Genomic DNA, 22331 nt, shown 5'->3' with positions numbered 1-22331 from the left:
TATTTATCAAGTAATTAAAACTGTTTTTCTTGGACACACAAATCTAGAACTTAGTATGACATGACAGAGAACAAATCAGAGTGTTTCCTTTTGGAGGACATGGAGTGGAGGTATGCTAATCATATATTTGCTACTTTACATGTCTATTCCACAGTCCTGTCCCTAAAGCTCTTTGGAAGGAATTACTTTAAACATGTAAGGACGGATAACGCTGAAATCTCATAACTAAACCTCTGCAGTGAATTTTAAAATTTGCTACAGGACCAACAGAGGGCTCTCCTCTTTCAAGAAGAACACCGAGAAGAATTTCTACCAGGGTGTCCTGCACACTGTGATCTACCAGGCTGCACAGCACACTGTGGATTCTTACTGTGCCCCGTCTAGTGCGAACACTGACAAGGTAACTCAAATACACAATCTAGCTAAAGCTTCCTAGTTTAAAGCTCTTCCCTCCTTATATGTGCTTTCCATCTGCCATTACCTAGCAAGTCTGGGCAAGGTACATACTCTGACCAAAGTGAATTTTTCTTTTTCTTTCATTAACTCCCATGGACTTAAAATAGTTGAATACCTGACTAAACTAGATTCAATAAACTCAACTAAGTATGTGGTCTGAACCTAAATGAGCTGAGGAGATCTAAAGAACACCAAAACCAAATACACTCTCTTAATTTTTTCAAAATCTACGGACTTTTCTGTATAATATAGAAGAAGAAACAAAGACTTCAATTTTCAGCTCAGGTTTCTGTTCTTAGGCTGGGAGGACACAATACAAGACATTAATGGTAGTGCAAGTGTCTGGGAAAGACAAAATGGGTTTCTACAATATCTTTTTGTATTTATTGAAGTATATCTTTTCAACATCAAAATAACCAAACCAAAGAACAGTATAAAGATATCTTGCAATGTCAGGAAACAAGTGCCCTACCTATATTTAATGAGTTTGAGTCTATCAGAGCCAGTAGCAAGTTCAAAGGGAATTCAGCAGAAAAGATGTCTTTAAAAATGCAAGCAAGCAAGTAACCCCCTCCCTCAGCTATTCTAGGTTACAAAACCAAAATTGTCAGAATGTGAGCACTGAAAGAATAAGAAGGACGGGTGCCGTGTTCCAACACTGTCAGGAACTTAAACGTAATGGAGGAGCTGAGGGACCTGTCGTTAACAGCCAGAGTACATTTGGCAAGGGAACAGGTGGGGCTCATGAACTGGGATATGAAGTTCTCTATGCCCCTTACTTCCTAAGAGTCACAAGATGCTTGGCCCTAACTGACCAGCGCAGAGGTGGGGCAGCTCTGCTTTAAGTCAGCTCATGTGAAAGACTGTAAAGTGACTGAGCTCAGGGCTGCAGAGCTGGCTCAGCGGTTAAGTACTGGCTGTTTTTCCAGAGTGCCTGGATTCAATTCCCATCACCCACATCACAACTTACAACTGTAACTCTAGCTCCAGAGGACCTGACATCCTCACACAGACACACATGCAGGCAAAACAACAATGCACATGATATAAAAAAAAATATATATATAAATTGAATAAAATTAAAATAATAAAACTTTTTAAAAAAAAGTGCTGAGTTCTTTGCTATTACAGTTTCAGAGATTGACTTGCTTTTTTCACTTTAAAACTTGTACTGGTTATTTTACAACTACCAGGTGTCTTTTTTATTGATCTAGAAGATTTGGCTATTGCCCAATTTCAGTACGAAGGAAAGAGATATGTATATATTGATATGGTTTAAGGCCCTAAAATTCTAATGCAACATCTACCTTATAGCTACTTTTCCCCTTATATCTAAGAAGAGTTGAAGAAGTACATGGACCAAAAACTAACCTTGAGGTCTTTCGGGTTTCGAGGTAAAGACTTCGGCTATTTCTTGGTTTTTGTAACGTTGACACTGACGCTGGAGTGGAATTTCTCCACTGTCCATTTGCACTTTGACCAAAGGACCGTAGGTCACCTGAGCCAAGGAAACTGTCTGAGGAAGGGTTATCTAAAAGAAAATAAAAATTTGAATAAGTTGAACAAATAATTAATCTAGGTCTTTTTATGATTGCAACCATGTTCCATCATTGCATTCCAAAGCAACGTTGCATATTACCATGTCTCTCATGGAAAAGATCCCAGTCTCAACTGTCAACAAATCTGCAGGAAGGGCACTTCTACAAACTATAATCGATTCAGCCATACTAACCTGAAAATTGATGAAGGAGCTGAATCCTGCCACAGCCATGTGCCTTATCTGCATCAATGTGACTCCGTGGTGTCCACCAAAAGTCAACATTTTACCCCAACTATATCTTGCAAGCACTCCCAGGCCTGGGCCTGAAAGAAGGTAGGCCAGACCAGTAAGAAAGCAAGTGGAGGGCCAAGGAGATTGTAATTCAAATGAACAACAGTTATTGCTTAATAAGCAGCTGGTGTCACCTTCTTCTTTGTAGTTATCAAGTTCCAGACTCAGAGAATCTCTCAAAGTACAGAATATCTAATTCTGCTTATAATAGCTCATACTGGCTGCTTATGGCAGGAATGACCCACTATATATATATATCATATATATATATATGTTAATATATATTAGTATGATCTTCAGTTTCTTAATCATCAGATATATCATCAGTACTCCAATGTCTGCAACTACAATCACACTGAGGATTATTTATTATTTTTGAACTCTAGATTATAAACTGGAATAAAAAAAAACCTCTTGAAGTTTCAACTAAGAGTAGTAGAATAATTTCTATGCCTTCCTTTCTCTATCAGGAGGACCAGATAAACTAAAACAGCTCCTGCAAAATAACTTCAGATATTAAGCTATGGAGTTCTATGGAGTGTCCGTGGAAAAAGTAAGGCTAATAATTTTCTATTCCCAGAATTTCTGTCTTGCACTAACAATATTCTGAAGCTCTCCTTCCAAAGAACGTTAACACTGAACTTCGCACAATAGTATTCATTTACATTATTTTATATTATTTTTATTACTCATTTAAGTATCGATGGTGGGTATGGTGTGCACACCTGTAATCATAGGATTTAAGAGGCCGAGGCAGGCAAGGACAAGTTTAAGGCCAGCTTTGACTGTCTCCACACACACAGGCAACCGCACACACACATATGCATGCACACATGATCAGAACACGCGTTTGTCTGTCTTTAATACTTTATCCAAATAAAACAGCCTTCAAAAAGGCAGCCCCTTAAGTAAACCATGAAACAGAATTTGGGGTAAACATAATGGGGAGAAGAAGCAATCCATAGTGGTGTTAGGATCAAATGATTCACCAGTCAGTGCAGCAACTTAGGATGATAATTAAAGTAAGTAAATTCATTTTCAAAATGAATTAGTACTTTCTTCTCCTGAGGTAAACATGTGGTTAGCATGTGTGACTCTTGTTACACTAAGGGCAGGTACACAAAGCTACTGAACACAAGTCTCAGTGAGAAACCCAGAAAAAAGAAGCTGCTAAATGTAAAGCAGTAACTGTAGAAATAATTGCCTTTCACACTTTTTGCTAAACAATCTAACTAAAAATGTGTATTTGAGGAGGAAATCTATTAAAATTATAAATTATCTTGATAGCTGTGAAACCTGAGATGAAGGGTAGGTCAGAGCAGCCTTCCAGGAGCACTGGGCTGAGGCTTCAGCTTTAAAATACCAAGGGAAGCCCGGGCTCAGGCAGGCGGCTCTATCTCCAGCCAATGACATCACTGAGTAATCCTCTGATTGCTGAGGGGAGTAAGGGACTAATAAGAGGCTGCAAATCTTCTTTTTAGTAGCAAAAATTTAACCTGCTATTTTATCATCACTAAGAAATCAGTTACAAAGCCAGACACAAGGTAATTTTTTATGTGTTCACGCATACAAAACTAGAACACACTGCAATTGTAATTGTGGTTATAGTCTACTGAGGATGACTGAGCACTTTCTGGGAAAGTTTTCCACAGAGACAGGCAGTACCTTTATGAACATAATAAATGGTATTAAAACACGAGTGTGCACCTGCTATTCAGAGGCTCTCTGATCACCTCCACTTAACCTCCTACCTCCGGAATCTATAATAAACTTCTCTCTAAAACTCAAGAAAAAGGGAAGACTGTGTCAGATAACCATTCAATGTGAAAGTAGCTCTTTAATCCTGTTAACACTGGGATTAGTTACTGTAGTAACAGGTCACTAAGTAAACTTAACCTACTACATGTTGGCTTAGTAACCTAATTTAATGTATTTTCCAAAGAGTGATAAATTTAAGGCACTAGAAAATTCTTTTCATCTCAATCTACTTTTTTGGTTGCTCTTTAGGATTTAAAATTCTTTAAATTTCTTCCACTGTGCTATAAAAGTTTAGGTGTTGCATTTATGTTTTCTAAATAATTCAGAAAAGCCATTTCCTTTCAATAGTTTAATCTCAAACAGACTTGAGAGACAGGGTTTTGAAAGGCTTTCTTCAGAGAGCTAGGTACAATAGAACAACAAATCATTAGCTCCAGATTCTACAATCTGGACTTTCCCATTTTCTCTTTCATCCTGGCAGAAGACAGAGTATGCAAAAAGAGCAGAAGAACACCAGCAGTGCCATAATTAGAAGATTATGGCAGATACCAGGAGAGCCACACCTAACCCATCAGCAGGGCAGGCTCAAGGTCAAAGCAGACAGGTTTGTAGCAAACTGCAATGGGCATGGCAAAGGAAAAAGATTTAAAGTTAACTGTTAAAAGCAGCCTTGTTTTTGTTTGGTGCTGGGATCAAATCCTGGGTCCTATGTATGCATACTAGATGCAAATTTCTGTTTGTAAGGTCTGTGCCATGTTTAATCAATAGCTGGATGAAACCTGATAGATCAGCAGTTCTCAACCTGATATTTACAAATCGTAACAGTGGTTAAAAATACAGTTATGAATTAGCAAGGAAAGTAACTGTATGGTTGGGGGTCACCACAACATGAGGAGCTATATTAAAGGGTCGCAGCGTTAGGAAGGTTGAGAGCCGCTGTTAAAGACGAACAGACTTGAATCCTGTTTTAAGCTATAGAGAGTGCACAGAGAATGACTCTCGCAGACAGCTCAGCATTCCTGCCTCTGCGTGACTTCATTACTCACTGCCATTTTCCTACGTATACAAAACTATTGCAAAGATTTTCATTTTCTTAAAATGGTAAAAAATCCAAGTGGGAGGTAATTGTAGTGAGAAATCAACTTGTGGTGTGATAAACACAGGAAAAGTGTGATTCTAAGCCATCTGTGGCTAGTCAAAGAGCCACGAACCTGGTCAAATACTGCTACCGTCACAAACATGAGAATCTGGGATTATGTCAGATATAGCTTTGTCAACATTAAGGTTCAACTAAAATTAAAGGAAAAACCATAAGTGTTTCTTCGTTAGTTACTAATAATAACCAACAATGGCGAAGCTGTAGTGGACTTAAGCCCTGGGAATAACGGCAACACCAGTGAAGACACTGCGCTCTTAGCCCAGATCGTAAAGCCTTGGGCTCCGATTGCACTTCAGAATTACAACCTTGAAATTTCAGCAAGATAACCTGGCATTCTATACAACACAATCTGGAGTACCACTCTATAAACAAATATTGGTACGTGTAGCAAAAATGGGTAGGTACTTATATTTACAGAAGTAAGTGAAATCAAAACTAAAACTCCATGTTACTTCATGTAGGTTTTAATGTCAAATCTAAAAGAAGTTTTTTAGAGCTCTTTTGGAGTTTGAAACTGCACATAAGGGATTACAGCTGTGCGTAACAGTGCACAAGTTAAAATTTGACAGAAAACAATAAATACGAGGAAGAATTTGTGAACTGACAGAAAACAAACTTTGGGTTATAAGGATTTTATGTGTCAAATCATAGAAAGTGTACCATGAATATATACAGGGATACAAATCAGAAGAGGCCAAAGAGAATGGAGTTAAGTAATTGGTTTTTAGTTAAGGGGTTTAAGTCGAATTTTCTACACAACTGTTGATTTTGAAGCAATTATTTGAAACCCAATGGGATGATTCTATCCAATGGTAAACTGGCATATGAAATAACAAGCAAACACTGCACAAATCAAATGGAAATATTAATAATCTGATTTCACTAACTACTTAATCATCTTTTCTATAGGATTACTAATAAACTGTCACATCACATTTCTTTGCTCACCAAAGGCCTTTTCTTTTTTTTTTTAATTTATTTTTTATTAGTTACAATTTATTCACTTTGTATCCCCTCTGTAGCTCCCTCCCTCCTCCCCTCCCCCTTCTTCACCCATGCCCCTCCCCCAGTCCACTGATAGGTCTTCTCCCCTTCCTTCTGATCCTAGTCTATCAGGTCTCATCAGGAGTGGTTGCATCATCTTCCTGTGTCCTGGTAAGGCTGCTCCTCTCCTTCTTTCTGATCTTAGTCCATCAGTTCTCATCAAAAGTGGCTGCATTGTCCTCTACTGTGGCCTGGTAAGGCTGCTCCCCCCTCAGGGGGAGGTGATCAAAGAGCAGGCCAATCAGTTCATGTCAGATACAGTCCCTCTTCCCATTACTATGGAACCTACTTGGACACTAAACTGCCATGGGCTACATCTGTGCAGGGGTTCTAGGTTATCTCCATGCATGGTCCTTGGTTGGAGTATCAGTCTTAGAAATTCTAAGACTCCTGTGCCCAGATTTTTTTGGTTTTGTTGCTCTCCTTGTGGAGCTCCTTTCCCCTCCAGGTCTTACTATTTCCCACTTCTTTTAAAAGGTTCCTGTACTCTGCCCAAAGGTTGGCCATAAGTCTCAGCATCTGCTTTGATACCCTGCAGGGTAGAGCCTTTCAGGGGCCCTCTGTGGGAGGTTCCTGTCCTGTTCCCTGTTTTCTCCTTCTTCTGATGTCCATCCTCTTTGTCTTTCTGAATGGGGATTGAGCATTTTAGCCAGAGTCCTCCTTCCTTTTCAAGAGTTACTTTCTCAGTTGCTTTTTTTTCACTGAAATTACTGACACATACTATGTGGAGGTCACTGTCCATCTTGAGAGGAAATCTAGCACCCAGGGTATATAGTACCACCCACCTAAAAAAATGAACACTTAAATATAAGTCTAAAAGAACATCATACTAATGTCTTCTTAGGGGAGGAGATCTCATCTTTCTGACAAAGAATCCAGAGGAAGCCAAATAATAATAATTATTATGTGCATATTTATTTCTTATATATCATAAGCTTATCCTTACCAAAAAAGAAACAAAAAACAAAAACCTCATGTAGGCAGACTCTATGGTATTCCTATTATTCCCATATCTGTGGTAGAATGAGATTTTAAGTAATGCAGTGTAAAATGACCAGGAAAGACCACTGTCACCTTCCTGAGTCACAGGGCTCAGAGACTAATGGACAAAATTCTTAGTTTTCCAAGTCAGAGGCAGAATACTGTCAGAAGTCTAGACCTTAGGAAGGGGATCAGATAAGGAAGCCAGCTGGCCAGGGACAGGAGTCAGAGAACGCTAACTTCTAACACGGATCACAGGTTGAACAGCAAAGTCCTTGAATACACAAGCATATGGCTGTGGCAGGTGCTGGACAGAAACATGTAGTTAACACTTCCTGCCCTAAAGGAGGAACAAACTTTAACAGAAAGAAAGTTTCAGGTTTAATTGTTTCAAGAACAGAGATAAGTTAGCTGTGTGGTTTAAATCCATACAAAACAAATACCCTTTGTATTACATGCACATAGCAAAACAAAAACAAAACAAAGCATTATTATTTTCTGTAACGAAATGGTAGTCAAGGAAAACAGATTCCAAAAATATTTTCCCACTCAAAAGTTAGTATTTGATTGGCATTAAATCCAAACTACTACAGCAACCAAATATATACATATAAGTAAAATGCCATGTTGGTTTTGACAATGTTTTTATTTTATTTATTTTTTTGACAGTATTAGGAAGGAAACCCAGGACGCTTTGTAAGTGCTCTACCACTGAGCCATGTCCCAAAACCTGATAATGGTTTCACTTTTAGAGATGGTAAACACAAAATATTTTGTTATGAAGAAACATGAAGGGCATGCAGTGACTTGAATACAAGTAATGACCCATACCTGAGTAATAATCTGGATTATAAGCTGCACTTCTTGTAGAACACGTGAAAGGTCTGTCTGAAGTCCCCTGCCTGAAGGGCAAGATCTGAAAACAGAAGATTGTTTTATTCAATCAGATTTTTGACAATTAAAGAGAATAAAAGTTTATATTAAGAAAAATATCACTAAACAGGACTATGATAAAAGTTGCAACTCATAATGTGCATTTATCTATTATATTATAAACAAGCTATATACTAATAAGAAAGAGACTATTTGATAAAATTATTCATATTTAAGGGGAAAGATGGTAATTATCTGCCCCACCACTTAAAGAAGTTCACTGAGGGCTGGAGAGATGGCTCAGCAGTTAAGAGCACTTTCTGCTCTTCCAAAGGACCCAGGTTCAATTCCCAGCACCCACATGGCAGCTCACAACTGTCTATAACTCCTGTTCCAGGGGATCTGACCCCTTCACACATGCAGACAAAACACCAATGTACACAAAATAAAAATAAATTTAAAAAAAAGAATATTCATTGGATGGTATACTTGCATTTACTATATTCTATCAGAAAATAAGTTATGTTTCAGAAGCTAAGAAAATCAACTTGGTTTTGCTTCTTTTGAAGACTTTACAGAGTAATTCTCATCAGGATTGCTGCTGCAGTCTTAGTACAAGTACAAAACATAAGCACATATGCAACACCGATATGACCATGGCCCAACCTGCTACGCTTAAGTAGATTCATACAGCAACAAATTACGTCGTTCATATTACTAATGGCTTCCCTGCTGAGCAGGACTACTTTCTTTGTTTTACTTTTAAAAATTACATTTATTGGGGTTGGGGATTTAGCTCAGTAGTAGAGCACTTGCCTAGCAAGTGCAAAGTCGTGGGTTCGGTCCTCAGGTCTGGAAAAGAAAAATTACATTTATTTATTGTACATCCAGTGACATAAGTGAAGAGGTCAGAGGACAACCTGAAGGAGTCCGTTCTCTCCTTCCACTATGTGGGTCTCAGGCATCAAACCAAGGTCATCAGGCTTGGCAGAAAGTGTCTTTATGTATTGAGCCATCTCTCTGGCCCAAGACAGCTTTTTCAGCAGCATTCCTGTTACTCTGATGGCATGGTCAGTTAGGGATGCTTTTAAAATGTGGCTTCAGTTTCAGTGGTGGATGCTCAGAATCTGCATCTTAGCCAGGCTCCTAGGTAATGCACATGCTGTACACTGGGCCAGACCTTGAAACCTTCTGAGTTATGTCAGAGACTACACTCTGGATGGTGGTGCATGCATCCCTCTCCCCCAAGCTATGCTGAGTAATTTTAAGACCTAGTTTAGAAGGACAAAAATCTATGTGTCAACAGTTTAATAATCAGAGGAACACTGAAGAGCTTTCTAAAAAACATTATTCTTGCAGCTAGTGGCAGCACATGTTGAATTCCAGCACTCTGGAAGCAGCAGCCGGCAGATCTCTGAGTTTGAGGCCAGCCTGATGTAGAGTGAACTCCAGGACACTCAGGGCTACACAGAAAAACCATGTCTCAAAAAACAAATAAACAAACAAATTTATTCCTAATTCATATATCATGTTGTCTTAACTTTCTTAAACCAAGCAGAAATCCAACACTAAAATAATAATTGATAATAATAATAATAATAATTAAATATTTTGTTTTTTTGAGACAGGGTTTCCTTGTGAAGCCTTGGTTGTCCTGGACTCACTCTGTAAACCAGGCTGGCCTCAAACTCAGAGAGATCCGGCTGCCTCTGCCTTCGGAGTGTTAGGACTACAGGCATGCACCACTGCGTCCGGCCAACACTAAAATTATTGACTGTAAAAAGTTCACATGCTTCAAGTTGTTAGTGTGGCTTTCAAACTGTATCAGATGAATATTTATAATCAGCAAAATAATTAGTTAAGCAAAGGAAAAGCATTCTTCTAACCTGCTGTTCGGAAAGCTGGTTCTTCGGAAAACCTGCCTGTGGCAGGAGGTGGGCTTTGAAAGCGGAGTTGTGGTTCACTAAGGTCACTTCTCCAGCATCCATCTTCACCCCATCAGCAGTGTCATCTAGGGAAGGGATCCAGATTGGGTCAAGTTACATCATCCTCCAACAACATCTTCCTGTGAAACAATCTGTTCACCTAAAAAATTATTCTCAAAGAATAATTATGTAGACAAGTAAATCCCTCCTTCACAGCATGTGAAGACACTGGTCCATTTAGAACTGACTTGAGATCATCATCTAATAAGTAGCTCAAACCTACACAAGAATAAAAAACACACCCTGACTTATAGTTTTTTAAAATAATGAAATTTCCCCCAAAGAAAACTTACAATGTTTTAAGTATAAGAAATTTAATATTTAAAAAAGGACATCGGATAAAAAGGCTCTACACGAGGCAGCTGCTTGAAACGCAAAGGCAGAATTCTGACTAGCTGACTCTGAGTCTGTGGTCAGCATAAGGGGAGGTGGGAGTCCATGTCACATGGAAAAACACTGTTCCTATTAGTTTGTTTCCTATCTTAACTCAAAAAGGTGCTTTAATGTTTAGCCAGGAGTTGGGGCGAGAACTCAGTGGGTAGCAGTGCTGTACATGTGTGAGAACCTCAGTCTGAATCCCCAGCACCCATGTAAAAAGCTGGACATGGCTGTGTTTGCCTGTTATCCCAGCACTGTAGGGGAAGAAACAGATCCTGGGAGTTTGCTGGCCAGCCGGCTAACAAGGCAAGCACAGTAAGCTTCCAATCCGGTGAAAAGTCCCTGTCTAAAGGAGTAAGGCAGACAGGACATTACCAACCCTTTTTGGGCATGCCCATACATGTGTATGCAACTTCCCCCAAATACCAACCACTATAAAACAAACAACAAACAAAAACAACCCTCAATCCGGCTGAGTTTTTCTGTAAAAAAGAATTTATTTGTATCCCTTAGTGTCATCTCAATCACTATAGCAGGGTCTTACTTTTGAAACATTTTTACCATAAAAGAGCTAAAACAGGAACAAATGAGAGTCAAGATAACTCATGTGAGTTACACTGGTAACAGCTTTGAGAAAATGGAAACAAATGAGTGGCAGGGGGAGAGTAGACTAAGGGAGAGAATGCACAGTGGTGAGAAGGACAAAAATGTAAGAAGAAAAGGCTAAAGTGAATTTAAAAGAGCCATAGATGCTGTAATATCTTCCTGTTTCAGCCATTTTGATGTATTCTAAGTTGGTTGCTTTCCTGTCTCTATATTGAGCTCCTTTACAGATATAAAATAACTGTAAATGAAGCAGTGGAAATGTTCCAATTGCAAAGTTTCTTTATCACTAGCTGCATGAAATAAAACATTTACCTTACTCTGTTTGCCCTACAGGAGGCAGTGCAGCACAGTCCTACAGAGTCGGGCCTCGAACTCTGCTGGATAGAGTCTGTGACTCCAAACAGGTTTTTTTTAACCTGTATGTCACTTTCCTTGTTGGTACAATCATGTATGTTTTGTGCATGCTGTTAGGTACCCTTGTGAGACGGCTGAAGCGATGAAATGACTACATGTGTATTAAGTGCTTACAAAAGGTATGCCGCAAACAGAACAAACACTGCTGGTGTGCATTCGTTCTTTTTAATACGATCAATAAGAAAATGATCTTCAATTATTTTGTAAACAATGCACTAACCAAAGAAAAACAGGACTAGGATCTTGTAATATTATTACTATGCCCAAAGACACAAACAGTACAAATATTGGGAAAACTCATTCTTTCTCTCGAGCTTAACAAATCAGTTAAGTAAAAGGACAGAGAGGCTGCTTTAGTCTTACCCATTTCAGGTCTTTTCACATCACTGGCTTTAGCAAAGATACAAAATCCTATAAAAGAAGACACAAAACAAAAAGATTACACATTGAAGCATCTAGTCCAAATATTATATAACAGGCACTTGCACCAAAGTGAAATTTATGTCCTTAGTGGAGATAAATGGTGAAAGCTATTGATATGTTGAAAAAAGGAGTAAAATAAATAAAATTGGTCTGAGGACTTCCAAACATTGCTGCAAACTACACTGTACTAAACAGCAACTCCAGATAACTTAGAGAATCACAGCTCATCAAAGCAAGAACCAAGTCCAATGAGCCAGCCCTCAGCAGACTGAATCATGTACATAAAATCAGTTAGCGACTGCATAAAATCACAACTAGAAACTCTTCCCAGTCCACTGCTTTTCTATTACCTCATCCATAAATCTTATTCAGTGGACAAACAAAATGACACAAATTTTGTAAATATTATTTTTATTTCCTCAGAAGAGGGGATCACACGAGAGGCCTAACTAAGCTTTACGAATACATGGCTGGGTTGAGCCCAGACCATTTCTATCTAAATATCCCTAGGCCTAGGCCTGGAAGCTTCTACCTCTGTACAATCTAATCTTCTCCATACACAGACCTTGAAGGCTTTAGCTTCCAGCCTCTGACTACTAACCTAAGCCTAGAATGTTTTCAGCTTCCAAGACTTACTGCTGAATAAGCTCACCCTTTCTAGTTCTTTCTGAACTCTGGCTGGCTGGTTAAACTCAGTTGTTCTGGTTCAGAACTCCTCTTGAAGCTGATGATTCAAGCTGGCTTCTCTCCATTTTTCACTGACTTGCTCTGTTGGGGGATGGTTTGTGCTGTGTGCTCAGATGCTGATCTCTGTGCCCAGAGGCCTGGTTGCAGTCGAACATGAGCACTGTCATTACTGAAGCATCTTCTGCTTTACGTTGTGTAAAAAATGCTTTCCATGCAAGGCAGCCTTGGTGGTGGTATATGCCTGCAATCCCACCACTTGGGAAGGCAGAGGCAAGGGGAATCTCTGTGAGTTCAAGGCCAACCTGGTCTACAAAGTAAGTCCAGGCCAAGGCTACACAGTACACAGAGAAATCCTGTCTTGGGGGAAAAAAAAAAGTGTTCTCCATCACGTCTGATTGGTTAATAAAGAGCTGAACAGCTGATAACTGGGCAGGAGAGTTGAGGCAGGACTTGCGATCCCATGTGGAGGGTCCCAGGTAGAGGGTGGGAGAGAGGGGGAAGATCAGCATGGGAAGGAGGCTATGAAGAAAAAGACGGAACAGGAGCACCCAGGACAAGATTAAGATGGCAGGTAATGGGGCACATGGCTGGGAAGCAGGTCAGGGCAACACAGACAGGTTAGAATAGTTCAGTATCTGCCCAGCTATAGTGCTTAAAGGTTATTAATAAATGTAATAAGTCTCCATGCCATTATTTGGGAGCCAGAACAGGCATAGGAAAAACTGCCTCTGAATTCCACAAACTCAGCTGCACCAAACTGTACTGCACTCCTCAACTCTATTGTATTGTCTCCATGAAACATGTTCTTTCTGTCTGCACTGCTCTTAAGTGGCTTCTCCTTCCTATCTGTTCTCATGAGAGTTAAGCTATCCTATCACTGACACATTCTGTCAAATCTTTCTCTGATTTGTAACTTTGTCTGTCCCTCAATTATGTTATTGTTTGGGATTAAAAATGTGTACTAAAGGCATGTCTGTATTCCAGTAAGAGGGATTAAGTGTGTATATTAAGGGTATGCCTGGATTCCAGCCAGATCAGACTGACTTAGGTCTTTGGATGTGATCCCTTGCCAGAGCAGACATGTTGCTGGATTAAAATTCCTCTACAAAATTTACTGAATACAATCAAAGAATACTTTCAGTTGTACAAGGTACCCCCTACTCCCCACTATTATCCACCAAACTGCTGAAAAGGGGGTTGGAAAATCCTGGCATAGTATGTACAAGGTCCGTTACGCAATCCTTAGTGCCAAACCAAGCAACTGAACCAAACCAAACCAAACCTGCTTAAACCAAAGCTCCTTTCATCTATATATAAGTCCCCCTCACACAGGAGATATGTTCCAAGGCTTCCAGTATGTCTGAAACATGTGGTACTGAATTATATTGACACATATACATTTCCTGTACATATATATCTAAGAAAGTCTAACTCATGAATTAGAACAAGAGATTAACAACAGTAATAAAAACAGAATGATTTGGGAGGCAGAAGTAGATAGATTGTTGTGAGTTAGAGGCCAGCCTGGTCTACATAGTGAGTTCTATGCCATCTACAGCTATATAGTGAGACACACCTGTGTGCGTGTATTCGTAAGACTGTCATCTGTCTCAAAATATAGAACTTTCCATTTATTTTCTAAATATAGCTGACTGCAACCAAAACTGGAGAAAGTGAAATTACAGATAGTATATTCCCCCAGAAAAGGGTTGGGGGTTGTTAAAACCCTAACTGCTTGGAAAACACCTGCTTTAACGCCATAGTTTAAGGAGACTGAGTACTTGATTATCAAATCCACGGCCATCTTGAGTCCTCAAAGTATTCAGGAAACTATGTGATGTCAACAGGCATTCTCAATTGGCACAATAACAGAGTACACCAGAAGGAATGCTGCTTGAGTGAGCAGAGTATTCAGGCTGCCAGGAAAGACCCACAAAGGGTTTAGGTTTCAAATACATTTCTAAATGCTAATTTGGCAACTGGCTTCTATCTAGAATTTCTCTAGGCTCTTCTTTCCCTTTCTTTAATAGGGTAGAATTCTTTATTTTTTTCAATATTTCTTTATTTTACTTCATGTGTATGTATGTGTATGTGTATTTTGCCTGAATGTGTATCTGTGCACCATGTGAATGTCCAGTGTTTGTAGAGGTGAAAAGAGGGCATCAGATCCCCTGGAACTGGAGCTACAGATGGGTGTGAGATGTGGATGGAGGGAGCTAAACCTGGGTCCTCTGGAAGAGAAATCACAGTTCTTAACCACTGAGCTACTCCTCCTGCCCTAGCGTAGAATCCTTTAGGGTCCAGATTACAGCGGGGGAAAATATCCTAGCAACCAAAGTCACTTTCTAATTGTTATTAGCCCACCTTTTTAAAAAAGGAAAATGCCAACTTAAAAGTCTAGTACAACCTGGGAGGTAGAAATATTCTGAGTTTAAGGCCACTCTGGATTATATAGCAAGTATCTCTCTCTCTCAAAAAAAAAAAAAAAAAAAAAATCAGTATCCAGTAGAATAATCCCACTTAATTTCTTTTTCATTTTAGAGATGTGAAAGGGGAAAACAAGCTAGAAATTCAGTTAATTCAAAAAGTTAAATGACTTGCATAAAATCACATAGATGGGTAAAAGGAAGGACCCAAGAATCTCTCAGGAAGTGCACTTCCCAAACACAGCTTCACATCCCTCGAACACCATTGTCCAAAGATTCACCCAGGCAACTGAAAAATAACTTCCAACTAGCTTTGGGTTATCTACCCTAGCTCATACATTTTTAGATGATTAAAGCTCCATATTTATACCTTAATGCCAATACATCCTGCTTCTTTGGTATGTGTCTAGTACCTTCTTTAGCAATGATGCAAGAAGAGATTTAAAAAACAAACCACAACATCAAAAACAACAAATCAAGATTCTATACGAAGTCCTTAGATGCCATCAAATTCTAGCAATGATGACAATTTTTTTTTTCTTTTAAGAAAATCTTTCAAAGGGCATAATGGTGCACACCTTTAAGTCCAGCATTCAAAAGGCAGTAACAGGCAGATCCCTGTGAGTTCAAAATCAGCTTGGTTTGGTTTACAAAGTGAGTCGAGAACAGCTAGGACTGTTACTCAGAGAACCCTGCCACAAAAAGAAAAAAGAAAGAAAGAATTTCTTTCTTGCTGGGTAGAGATGGTGTCACACACCTTTGGCCCCAGGACTTGAGTGGCAGAGGCAAGGAAGATTTCTTGTGAGTTCAAGGCTAGCCTGGTCTACAGAGTGAGTTCCAGGACAGCCAAGGTTACACAGAGAAACTGTCTCAGAAAAGAAAAAAAATCATTCTAATAATTCATCCCTAGTACACAGTGTTAACTTAATTTACAGAAGGAATATTAATAAGCACCTAGACACTAATGTGAATCAAGTTAGTAGCTGAACACAAGTGAAGGGGAAATCTGGGAGAGAAAAGATGAAGTCCTGACTGCAACAAAATCTAAAGTGGTAAATCATTTGTATGTCTGTACACTTTGGAAGAGATGATTACAAAAATTAATGTTTAGAACAATGATGAGGTTACTATAAGTCTACAGAACTGTATAGTCAGCTGTATCCAGAACCACGATATGGAAATGATCATGTAATAACCCTACTCTGAGTTCTGGAAAACAATTCTGCATATGTTATAGTTTATACTACATCATCATCGTTCAGGCCGCCCAGCACAGTACTTTCATGTTTCAAACAGTATTTAACTTCCTTCATACATACATTTATTATACTAAGTGTATATACATAATAAGTGGGATACAAAAATAAGCAGACCTAGGCTTTGCCTTTTATAAGTTCTTAGGCTAGAAGAGCAAGCCAGATCTATTCACAGATCCAGCAAAACTGGTACAACTGGTAGGAGCAAGAGCAGTTGGGGAAAGAATAAAAATTACATCACCTAGCCACAAGTGGCAGAGCCTGTCTGTACACTCATTCATTCCCTCTCTAGATTTAATTGATCAGATGTATGAGAAGATATTCACCAGTTCGGATAATTAACTGAAACCAGGAAAAATGAATGAAGCTCTTTAAAAGGGACTGAGGGACAGGAAATTTAATTGCAAGGTTAAAGTCATTTATTAAGGTGTCACTGTAGCCTCAAAGGCAGTAATCCACATGTCACTGAGGGTCCTGAATAAAAATTATCTCTACGAGGAATATCTACACATGTCCACTTCATCCAGAATTTCCGATTACAGCGAAAACCCCTAAGTCAAATAGTTGATAGCCTATAAAAGGACTATACAAATTTTTACAAGAATCACCACCACTCCAAACACAGCAAGTACGCCACATGAATTAAATAATTTTAACAAGTGTGACTTAAACGCGATAAAAGAGCGAGTTAGTGCCAACAAGATAAGAGAAAAACTGTAGAGGTACTGATAAAACAGAAATCACCAAGCTCAGGACAAGGGAAACCCAGCACATATCCAGAAAGATCACGTTAGGGTACACGAAGAAAAGGTTCAAGGCAATTACCAAGAGGCGATGAGCCAGGTAAGAAAACTGTGGCAGTTAAGGGGGTTTTCATAACCTGTGCAGAAGGGTCCAGACGTTTCTCTCTGGTGGTGGCACCAGCGATATCACATCTCAGGGAAATAGCACAGGGTAAAAGAGTTGGAGGTTTGTGGACGCGGGGCACAGAAGTAGCCAAGAAGTATCACTCAGGTCTCAAGGAAGACAAGAGGTGAAGCAGGTGGGATTGAAAGCTCAACTTCCTTGGCGAACCGAGCTCTCCCTCCAAAGGACCCTGCTCTGGCGGGAAACTCACGGAATCCCAACTGGCCTTTTTCTCTTTGGGAAAGTAGAGCTGGGCGCTGAGAAGGGCCTGCCGTGACCGCAAGGAGATGGCTTCTCCGTGGGTCAGGAGACAGACGCCTGAAGGGACGGCCTCAGGAAGCCCAACTACCAGCCCCGGGTTAGACAGCCGCCACCGGACAGCAGGGGGGAGTGGAGGTGGTCCCAGGGGGCGGGGCGGAAGAAACAGCACTGTCCCCACCGCGGTCTTCCCTTCGGTTCGGCCCGGAGGAGGCGAGCCGGCCCGGTCCGACACAGCCTCCCGGCCCAGTCTCCCTCCATCCTCACCCCTCCCCCAGTTTCCCGCCGCCACTCACCGAACCGGAACCGGCTGCTCGGCAAAGGGGTTTCCGGCCGGGCGCGGACCGTAAAGCCCGGGAACCTCCGTGAACCGGAACCGTCTTTACAGTACCGGAAGACTTGGCGGGCGCCGAGGAGGAAAAGGGGTGGGGCAAGAGGTCAAAGAGCAGAGTTACAGACTTGCGGAACGCCTGCGCGAAGTGGCGAGGCCTGAGAAGCTAAGGGAGCGTTTGCCTCTCGTCTTAACCTCCCTGTCACTTTGTCAGACTGGGCTTTTTCTCCTCACTCTTGGAGTACTGTTAGTGCGTCCGCCGTCCTTTGCTTTTCTCTGTCCCTCGGCTTCCGTACCCACTGTCTTCTGGTTCCGTTCCTTGATTTTTTTTTTTCTTTCTTTTCTTTTTTTTCTTTAAGCTCAGGTTTCCATGGCAGCTTTTCGCTGTGGCCTTAGATGTTTGGAAACCTGTGCCTTCCCTGACAATTGAGGACTCGATTTCAAACTGTATCTTCTGAAAATTAGTGTGCATCTTGGCACGCTTGACTGATCACAGGAAGTGGGGCTAGGGGAGAGACCAGAGACTGGGAAGAGAAACTTTGGGAACAACTTAGCTTTGACTGTTAACACGCAGAACCATACAAAACTGGAGGAATTTAAAATAATAATCTTTTATGGTGCTCACACATGTAATCTATGCCAGATTTTTAAAGAGAGAATATGGGGGAAATTTTGTTTGTTCATTCAAATTATTTACCAAGCTTCTTAATTTAGTAAGCCTCTGGCCCAGACCCTACTTAGAAGCATTGGAGAGATGTTTCACCTCTGGGTATTACAGACCCGGTTGACTGCATGTCTGAATTCAGTCTTGAAGGAGGGAAAGCCTCCGAAAGCTACCAGCCTTTTCCTTCCTCTCAGCATAAGAACCTGAACTTCCTTGTTCAGGGGAGCCTGGCTTGCTGTATATATGAGTAGAATATTTATATCACTTTCTTGGCTGATATTTTTATATGGCCAAGTCCTAAAACCCAACAGTATTAAGAATACCTAGACCATGTCAACCTTTGACACTTTAATTATTCTACAGAACTATTTATCTGGATTAAACTCTTTATTTCTAGGAAATAGCCATGCGTAAAGACGAATTTCGTCTGAAAATTTTCATGTGTGTGATTCAGGCTGGCCGAGTAGTCAGGACCACTCAGCACACAGGTACCATTGATTGTTACAAAGGGTGTGTTCTCTAGGAGCATACAGGATGAGAGCTCCTATAATTGTAGACTGAAGGGGTCAACTTAACTGCTTATTTCTATTCCTAGTCTGAAAAATATTTGTCACTGTGTTGTGTCTTTTCTTTGTACAAGCATTGGAGAGATGCTATCTTTATCCCAGGCAGATACGGAAGACTTGATTGCTGAGGGAGAAAAAGATTTATGGAGCACGGGATGGGTGTTGATTTCTATTTAATTTAGATTGGTTTAATCTAGCTGGGCTCACTTGTGGGAGTCGTTGTTACTGCAGTAGGCATGCCCAACCGTAAGTCAAGATCCAGACGAAGCTGGTCTTCTCTTCTCTAATCAGTGGTAACAAGTTCTGCTCTGCCTCTGTTGTTATCAAGGGGATAGACTCTTTGGAGGTAGTATACTAGTTATTGAGAAAAATCATCACTTCTCTTCTGTCTCTTCACCATATTTATGAAAAGGAAGTTTTGAATAGCTAAGCCTCTTAGGGAAACTAAAAGTGTAAGGAGCATTCCCTCCCCGAATACTACCCTGAGGGTGACCTATAGCCATTGCTTCTCAGCTGAGGAAGCATCAACTTCCAGCATGATCATACCAAAGCTTCAACCAAAGGCAGATCTCTTGAAGGAAATAGAAACTGTGGATGATCCAAACATCGTGGGACATATCCCTGTTCTTAAAACTGGTGAGGCATGGGGCTAAACAATGGGAATGGGGGTGAAAAGAGGTACTGGAAAGGAAAAAGTTTAGTCATAGCATTATGAGTCACAGTCGGCCAAAGTTTAAATTTAAGACACAGGGACAAAGTGTGGATGGACAGACAGAGGGGAAGAGAAAGAAACTGTAGAAAGAAGAAAAGTTCTTTGTATAAACAGTGCTCAATCTCATCTATTCAATATTTGTATTTGTTTTTTTTTTTTTTTTCTGTTGCTGTAACAATATACCCAGTGCTGAGTAGTGTGTAAGACAAAGATATTTTATTCACAGTTTAGGAAACTAGAAGCCCAAGAGTGGGCAGCTCCTTTTGTTTGGCCCTTGCTGAGGATCCCCTTAGTTGAGCCACATCATAGAAAGGAGAGGTCACATGGTGAATCAGAAAGCCAGATGGTGAAGAGTGCGCAGTTTGTCTGCTTTTTAACAGCCTTCCTTCGCAAGAACTAACGGACATCCACAGAGACCTCACTAACTTCCTCCAGGTCGGCAACTCCAATAACCTGACTACCTCCCCCCAGACCCCACTCTCAAGGTTTCACCTGTTCCTAACATTGCTGCACTGAATACCATGTTTTCAACACATGAAATGCAGAGACACACTCACATTATTTCCAAGCCATAGTGATGCTAAGTCATTTGCCTCCCTTGTTACTCTAAGCTTTTTAATCTGGCTCCCTTATTGTGAGTAAACCTGATATATGAAAAAAAATGTGAAGCTTCACTAATGGGTTAAATTAAAGAGTTATTATTATGTTACAAAATGATTCCAGAGACTATAAAATTTACCCCAAGAAAAATTGAATAACAGGCTTCTCTTGTATATTTTATTAAAGGTTCACCACACCAATACTTTATATTAAATGTTAGAAACGCATCTATATGTTCCTTCTCAACTTACACACATCTATATTGGAGGCAGTTCACTGAAAACTACTTTCTGTGTGCAGTGACACATTAGAAATGGTAAGTTATAAAACGTGGCATTGTTCCATTCCCATGACAAAATACTCTCACCAAATAACTTAAGGAAAGGAAGATTATTTCTGTTTGAAGCTTTAGTCCATCCTCCTGGGGAGGGCACATGGGAAGAGCAGTTCCCATCAGGGTGACTGGAGGTTGGAAGAGAAGCCTCTGAGCTCCCTCCATCTATTCTCCCATTATTCTTCCTGGGACCCTGGCCTATTTAATGGTGCCAGTAACACGCAGGACAAGCTTTCCTTTCTTAGTTAACTCTCCTGCAAGTCTTCTCACAGACGTATCCAGAGCTAGGGTTTGCTAATTGCCAGTATGCATACCAACCCAATCAACCTGCCAATCAAGAAGATTTAAATTACGTTTTTTAAGCTACAGTACAAAATAATTCATTTCATCATGGCATTTGTGCTAATCAAGACTGACTCCTCCCATACATGTATATATGTATGTGTAAGTTTGTAGATAGAGCGATATATATATATATATCATTATCCTGATAGTTACAATTCAGAAGTGTCTTAAAGTTACTTAGCTCAGCTTCCATGTATTTCCAGAAGGAATTCAGGGCTTAAAAGTTTTCCTCAGGAAGTAAAAAATTGGATTCTAGAGAGATGGCTCATGAGATAAAAACACTGGCTGCTCTTCTAGAGGATCCTGGGTTGATTCCCAGCATCCACATGGTAGCTCACCAGCCTGTAACAACAGTCTGCTAGGGATCTGTCACCCTCTTCTGGCCTCCGTGGGCGTGGCATGCACATGGTGCACACATACGTGAAGGCAAAGCCCCCACACACATAAAAGTAAAATAAAATCTTAACTTGGAGTTAACAGTTGAGTTAAGTGTTCCAGGACCTATGCAATAGATAATATTTTCCATACCCTTGAGAAATCCGAGCTCATGGTATTGGATTCAGTAAGAGAGAAAATGAACTAGATGGTTGCCATTCCTTCGGAGCTGACATTCAAGGAGAGGCAATATATGAGACTACATGTAAGTTGAAAGATGGGTGATGCTGGTTCAAATGTTGAATTTCTAAAGATCCCATAGAGATGCAGAGCTGGGTGGTGCCAGGTGAGAGCTTAAGCTCTCTGGATAGGGCTGGCATGGAGGCAGGGGCCATTATCCCACATGGTCTCAAACTTAATGTGATTTTCTTGGTATACCTCGTATGTCCAAACTCATGAGAAAATGGTTTACATTCAAGAATGTTATCTTTTCAAATAGCTGGGGTACCTATTTGACAACCGTGGGTGTTGCTTTGCCCATGCACAGTTAGCAGCTGGGCAACCAGCAACTTATTCTACCATTGAATATGTTAGGTTGTTTCTTAATTGCCCGTGTCTTCCCCACTTTTCCCATTCTCATTTGCTCTATACCTTACACTCAGCTCAGATCCCAGTTGCTCTGATGGCTAACTTGGACTGTTTTTGTGGTTTGCACTTCCCATTCTCCCATGAACAAACTTATGATATTCAGTTTCTGTTTTGAACATCGAGGCCTCAAGTAAGAGTCACTCCTAACCTTTCCAGCTTTCCTCTGAGAACGGATATCAAGTATCTTGCGGCCTTGGTGGGGCCTCCACGCATTCTTTCTTGATTGCTACCATCTTTCCTTCTATTTTATTCTTTTATCTATCTATCTATCTATCTATCTATCTATCTATCTATCTATCTATCTATCTATCTATC

The 22331-nt window shown here is 40.3% G+C and overlaps 1 protein-coding gene and 1 long non-coding RNA gene across 4 annotated transcripts in view; one reads left to right on the top strand and one right to left on the bottom strand.

Annotated features, from left to right (window-relative positions):
* Senp1 (SUMO specific peptidase 1) overlaps positions 1-17792 on the bottom strand; it is a 51104-nt gene extending 33312 nt beyond the window's left edge. Inside the window, exons 1-5 of one of the 3 annotated variants that reach the window (XM_055627081.1) lie at positions 17738-17792; positions 11849-11896; positions 9989-10113; positions 8061-8145; positions 1828-1987 (exon numbers count right to left, since the gene is read on the bottom strand). In XM_055627081.1, the coding sequence (XP_055483056.1) occupies positions 1828-1987; positions 8061-8145; positions 9989-10113; positions 11849-11852 (374 nt within the window). In that variant the 5' untranslated portion in view covers positions 11853-11896; positions 17738-17792. Of the gene's footprint in view, positions 1-1827; positions 1988-8060; positions 8146-9988; positions 10114-11848; positions 11897-12560; positions 17696-17737 lie in introns of those variants that run through there. The other 2 variants (XM_055627078.1, XM_055627080.1) reach the window with 2 other exon arrangements.
* Positions 17793-17902: 110 nt separating this feature from the next.
* On the top strand, positions 17903-19632 carry LOC129691086 (uncharacterized). The gene is made up of 3 exons (XR_008722409.1): positions 17903-18022; positions 18834-18924; positions 19516-19632. It is a non-coding gene; the product is annotated as an uncharacterized LOC129691086 (long non-coding RNA).
* The last annotated feature ends 2699 nt before the right edge of the window (positions 19633-22331 follow it).

This window comes from Psammomys obesus, unplaced genomic scaffold, assembly GCF_907164565.1.
Source record: "Psammomys obesus unplaced genomic scaffold, mPsaObe1.curated_primary_1811, whole genome shotgun sequence".
NCBI classification, from domain to species: Eukaryota; Metazoa; Chordata; class Mammalia; order Rodentia; family Muridae; genus Psammomys; species Psammomys obesus.
Note: the sequence above shows the minus strand (reverse complement) of the source record. Positions and strands in the feature narration are given on the sequence as shown.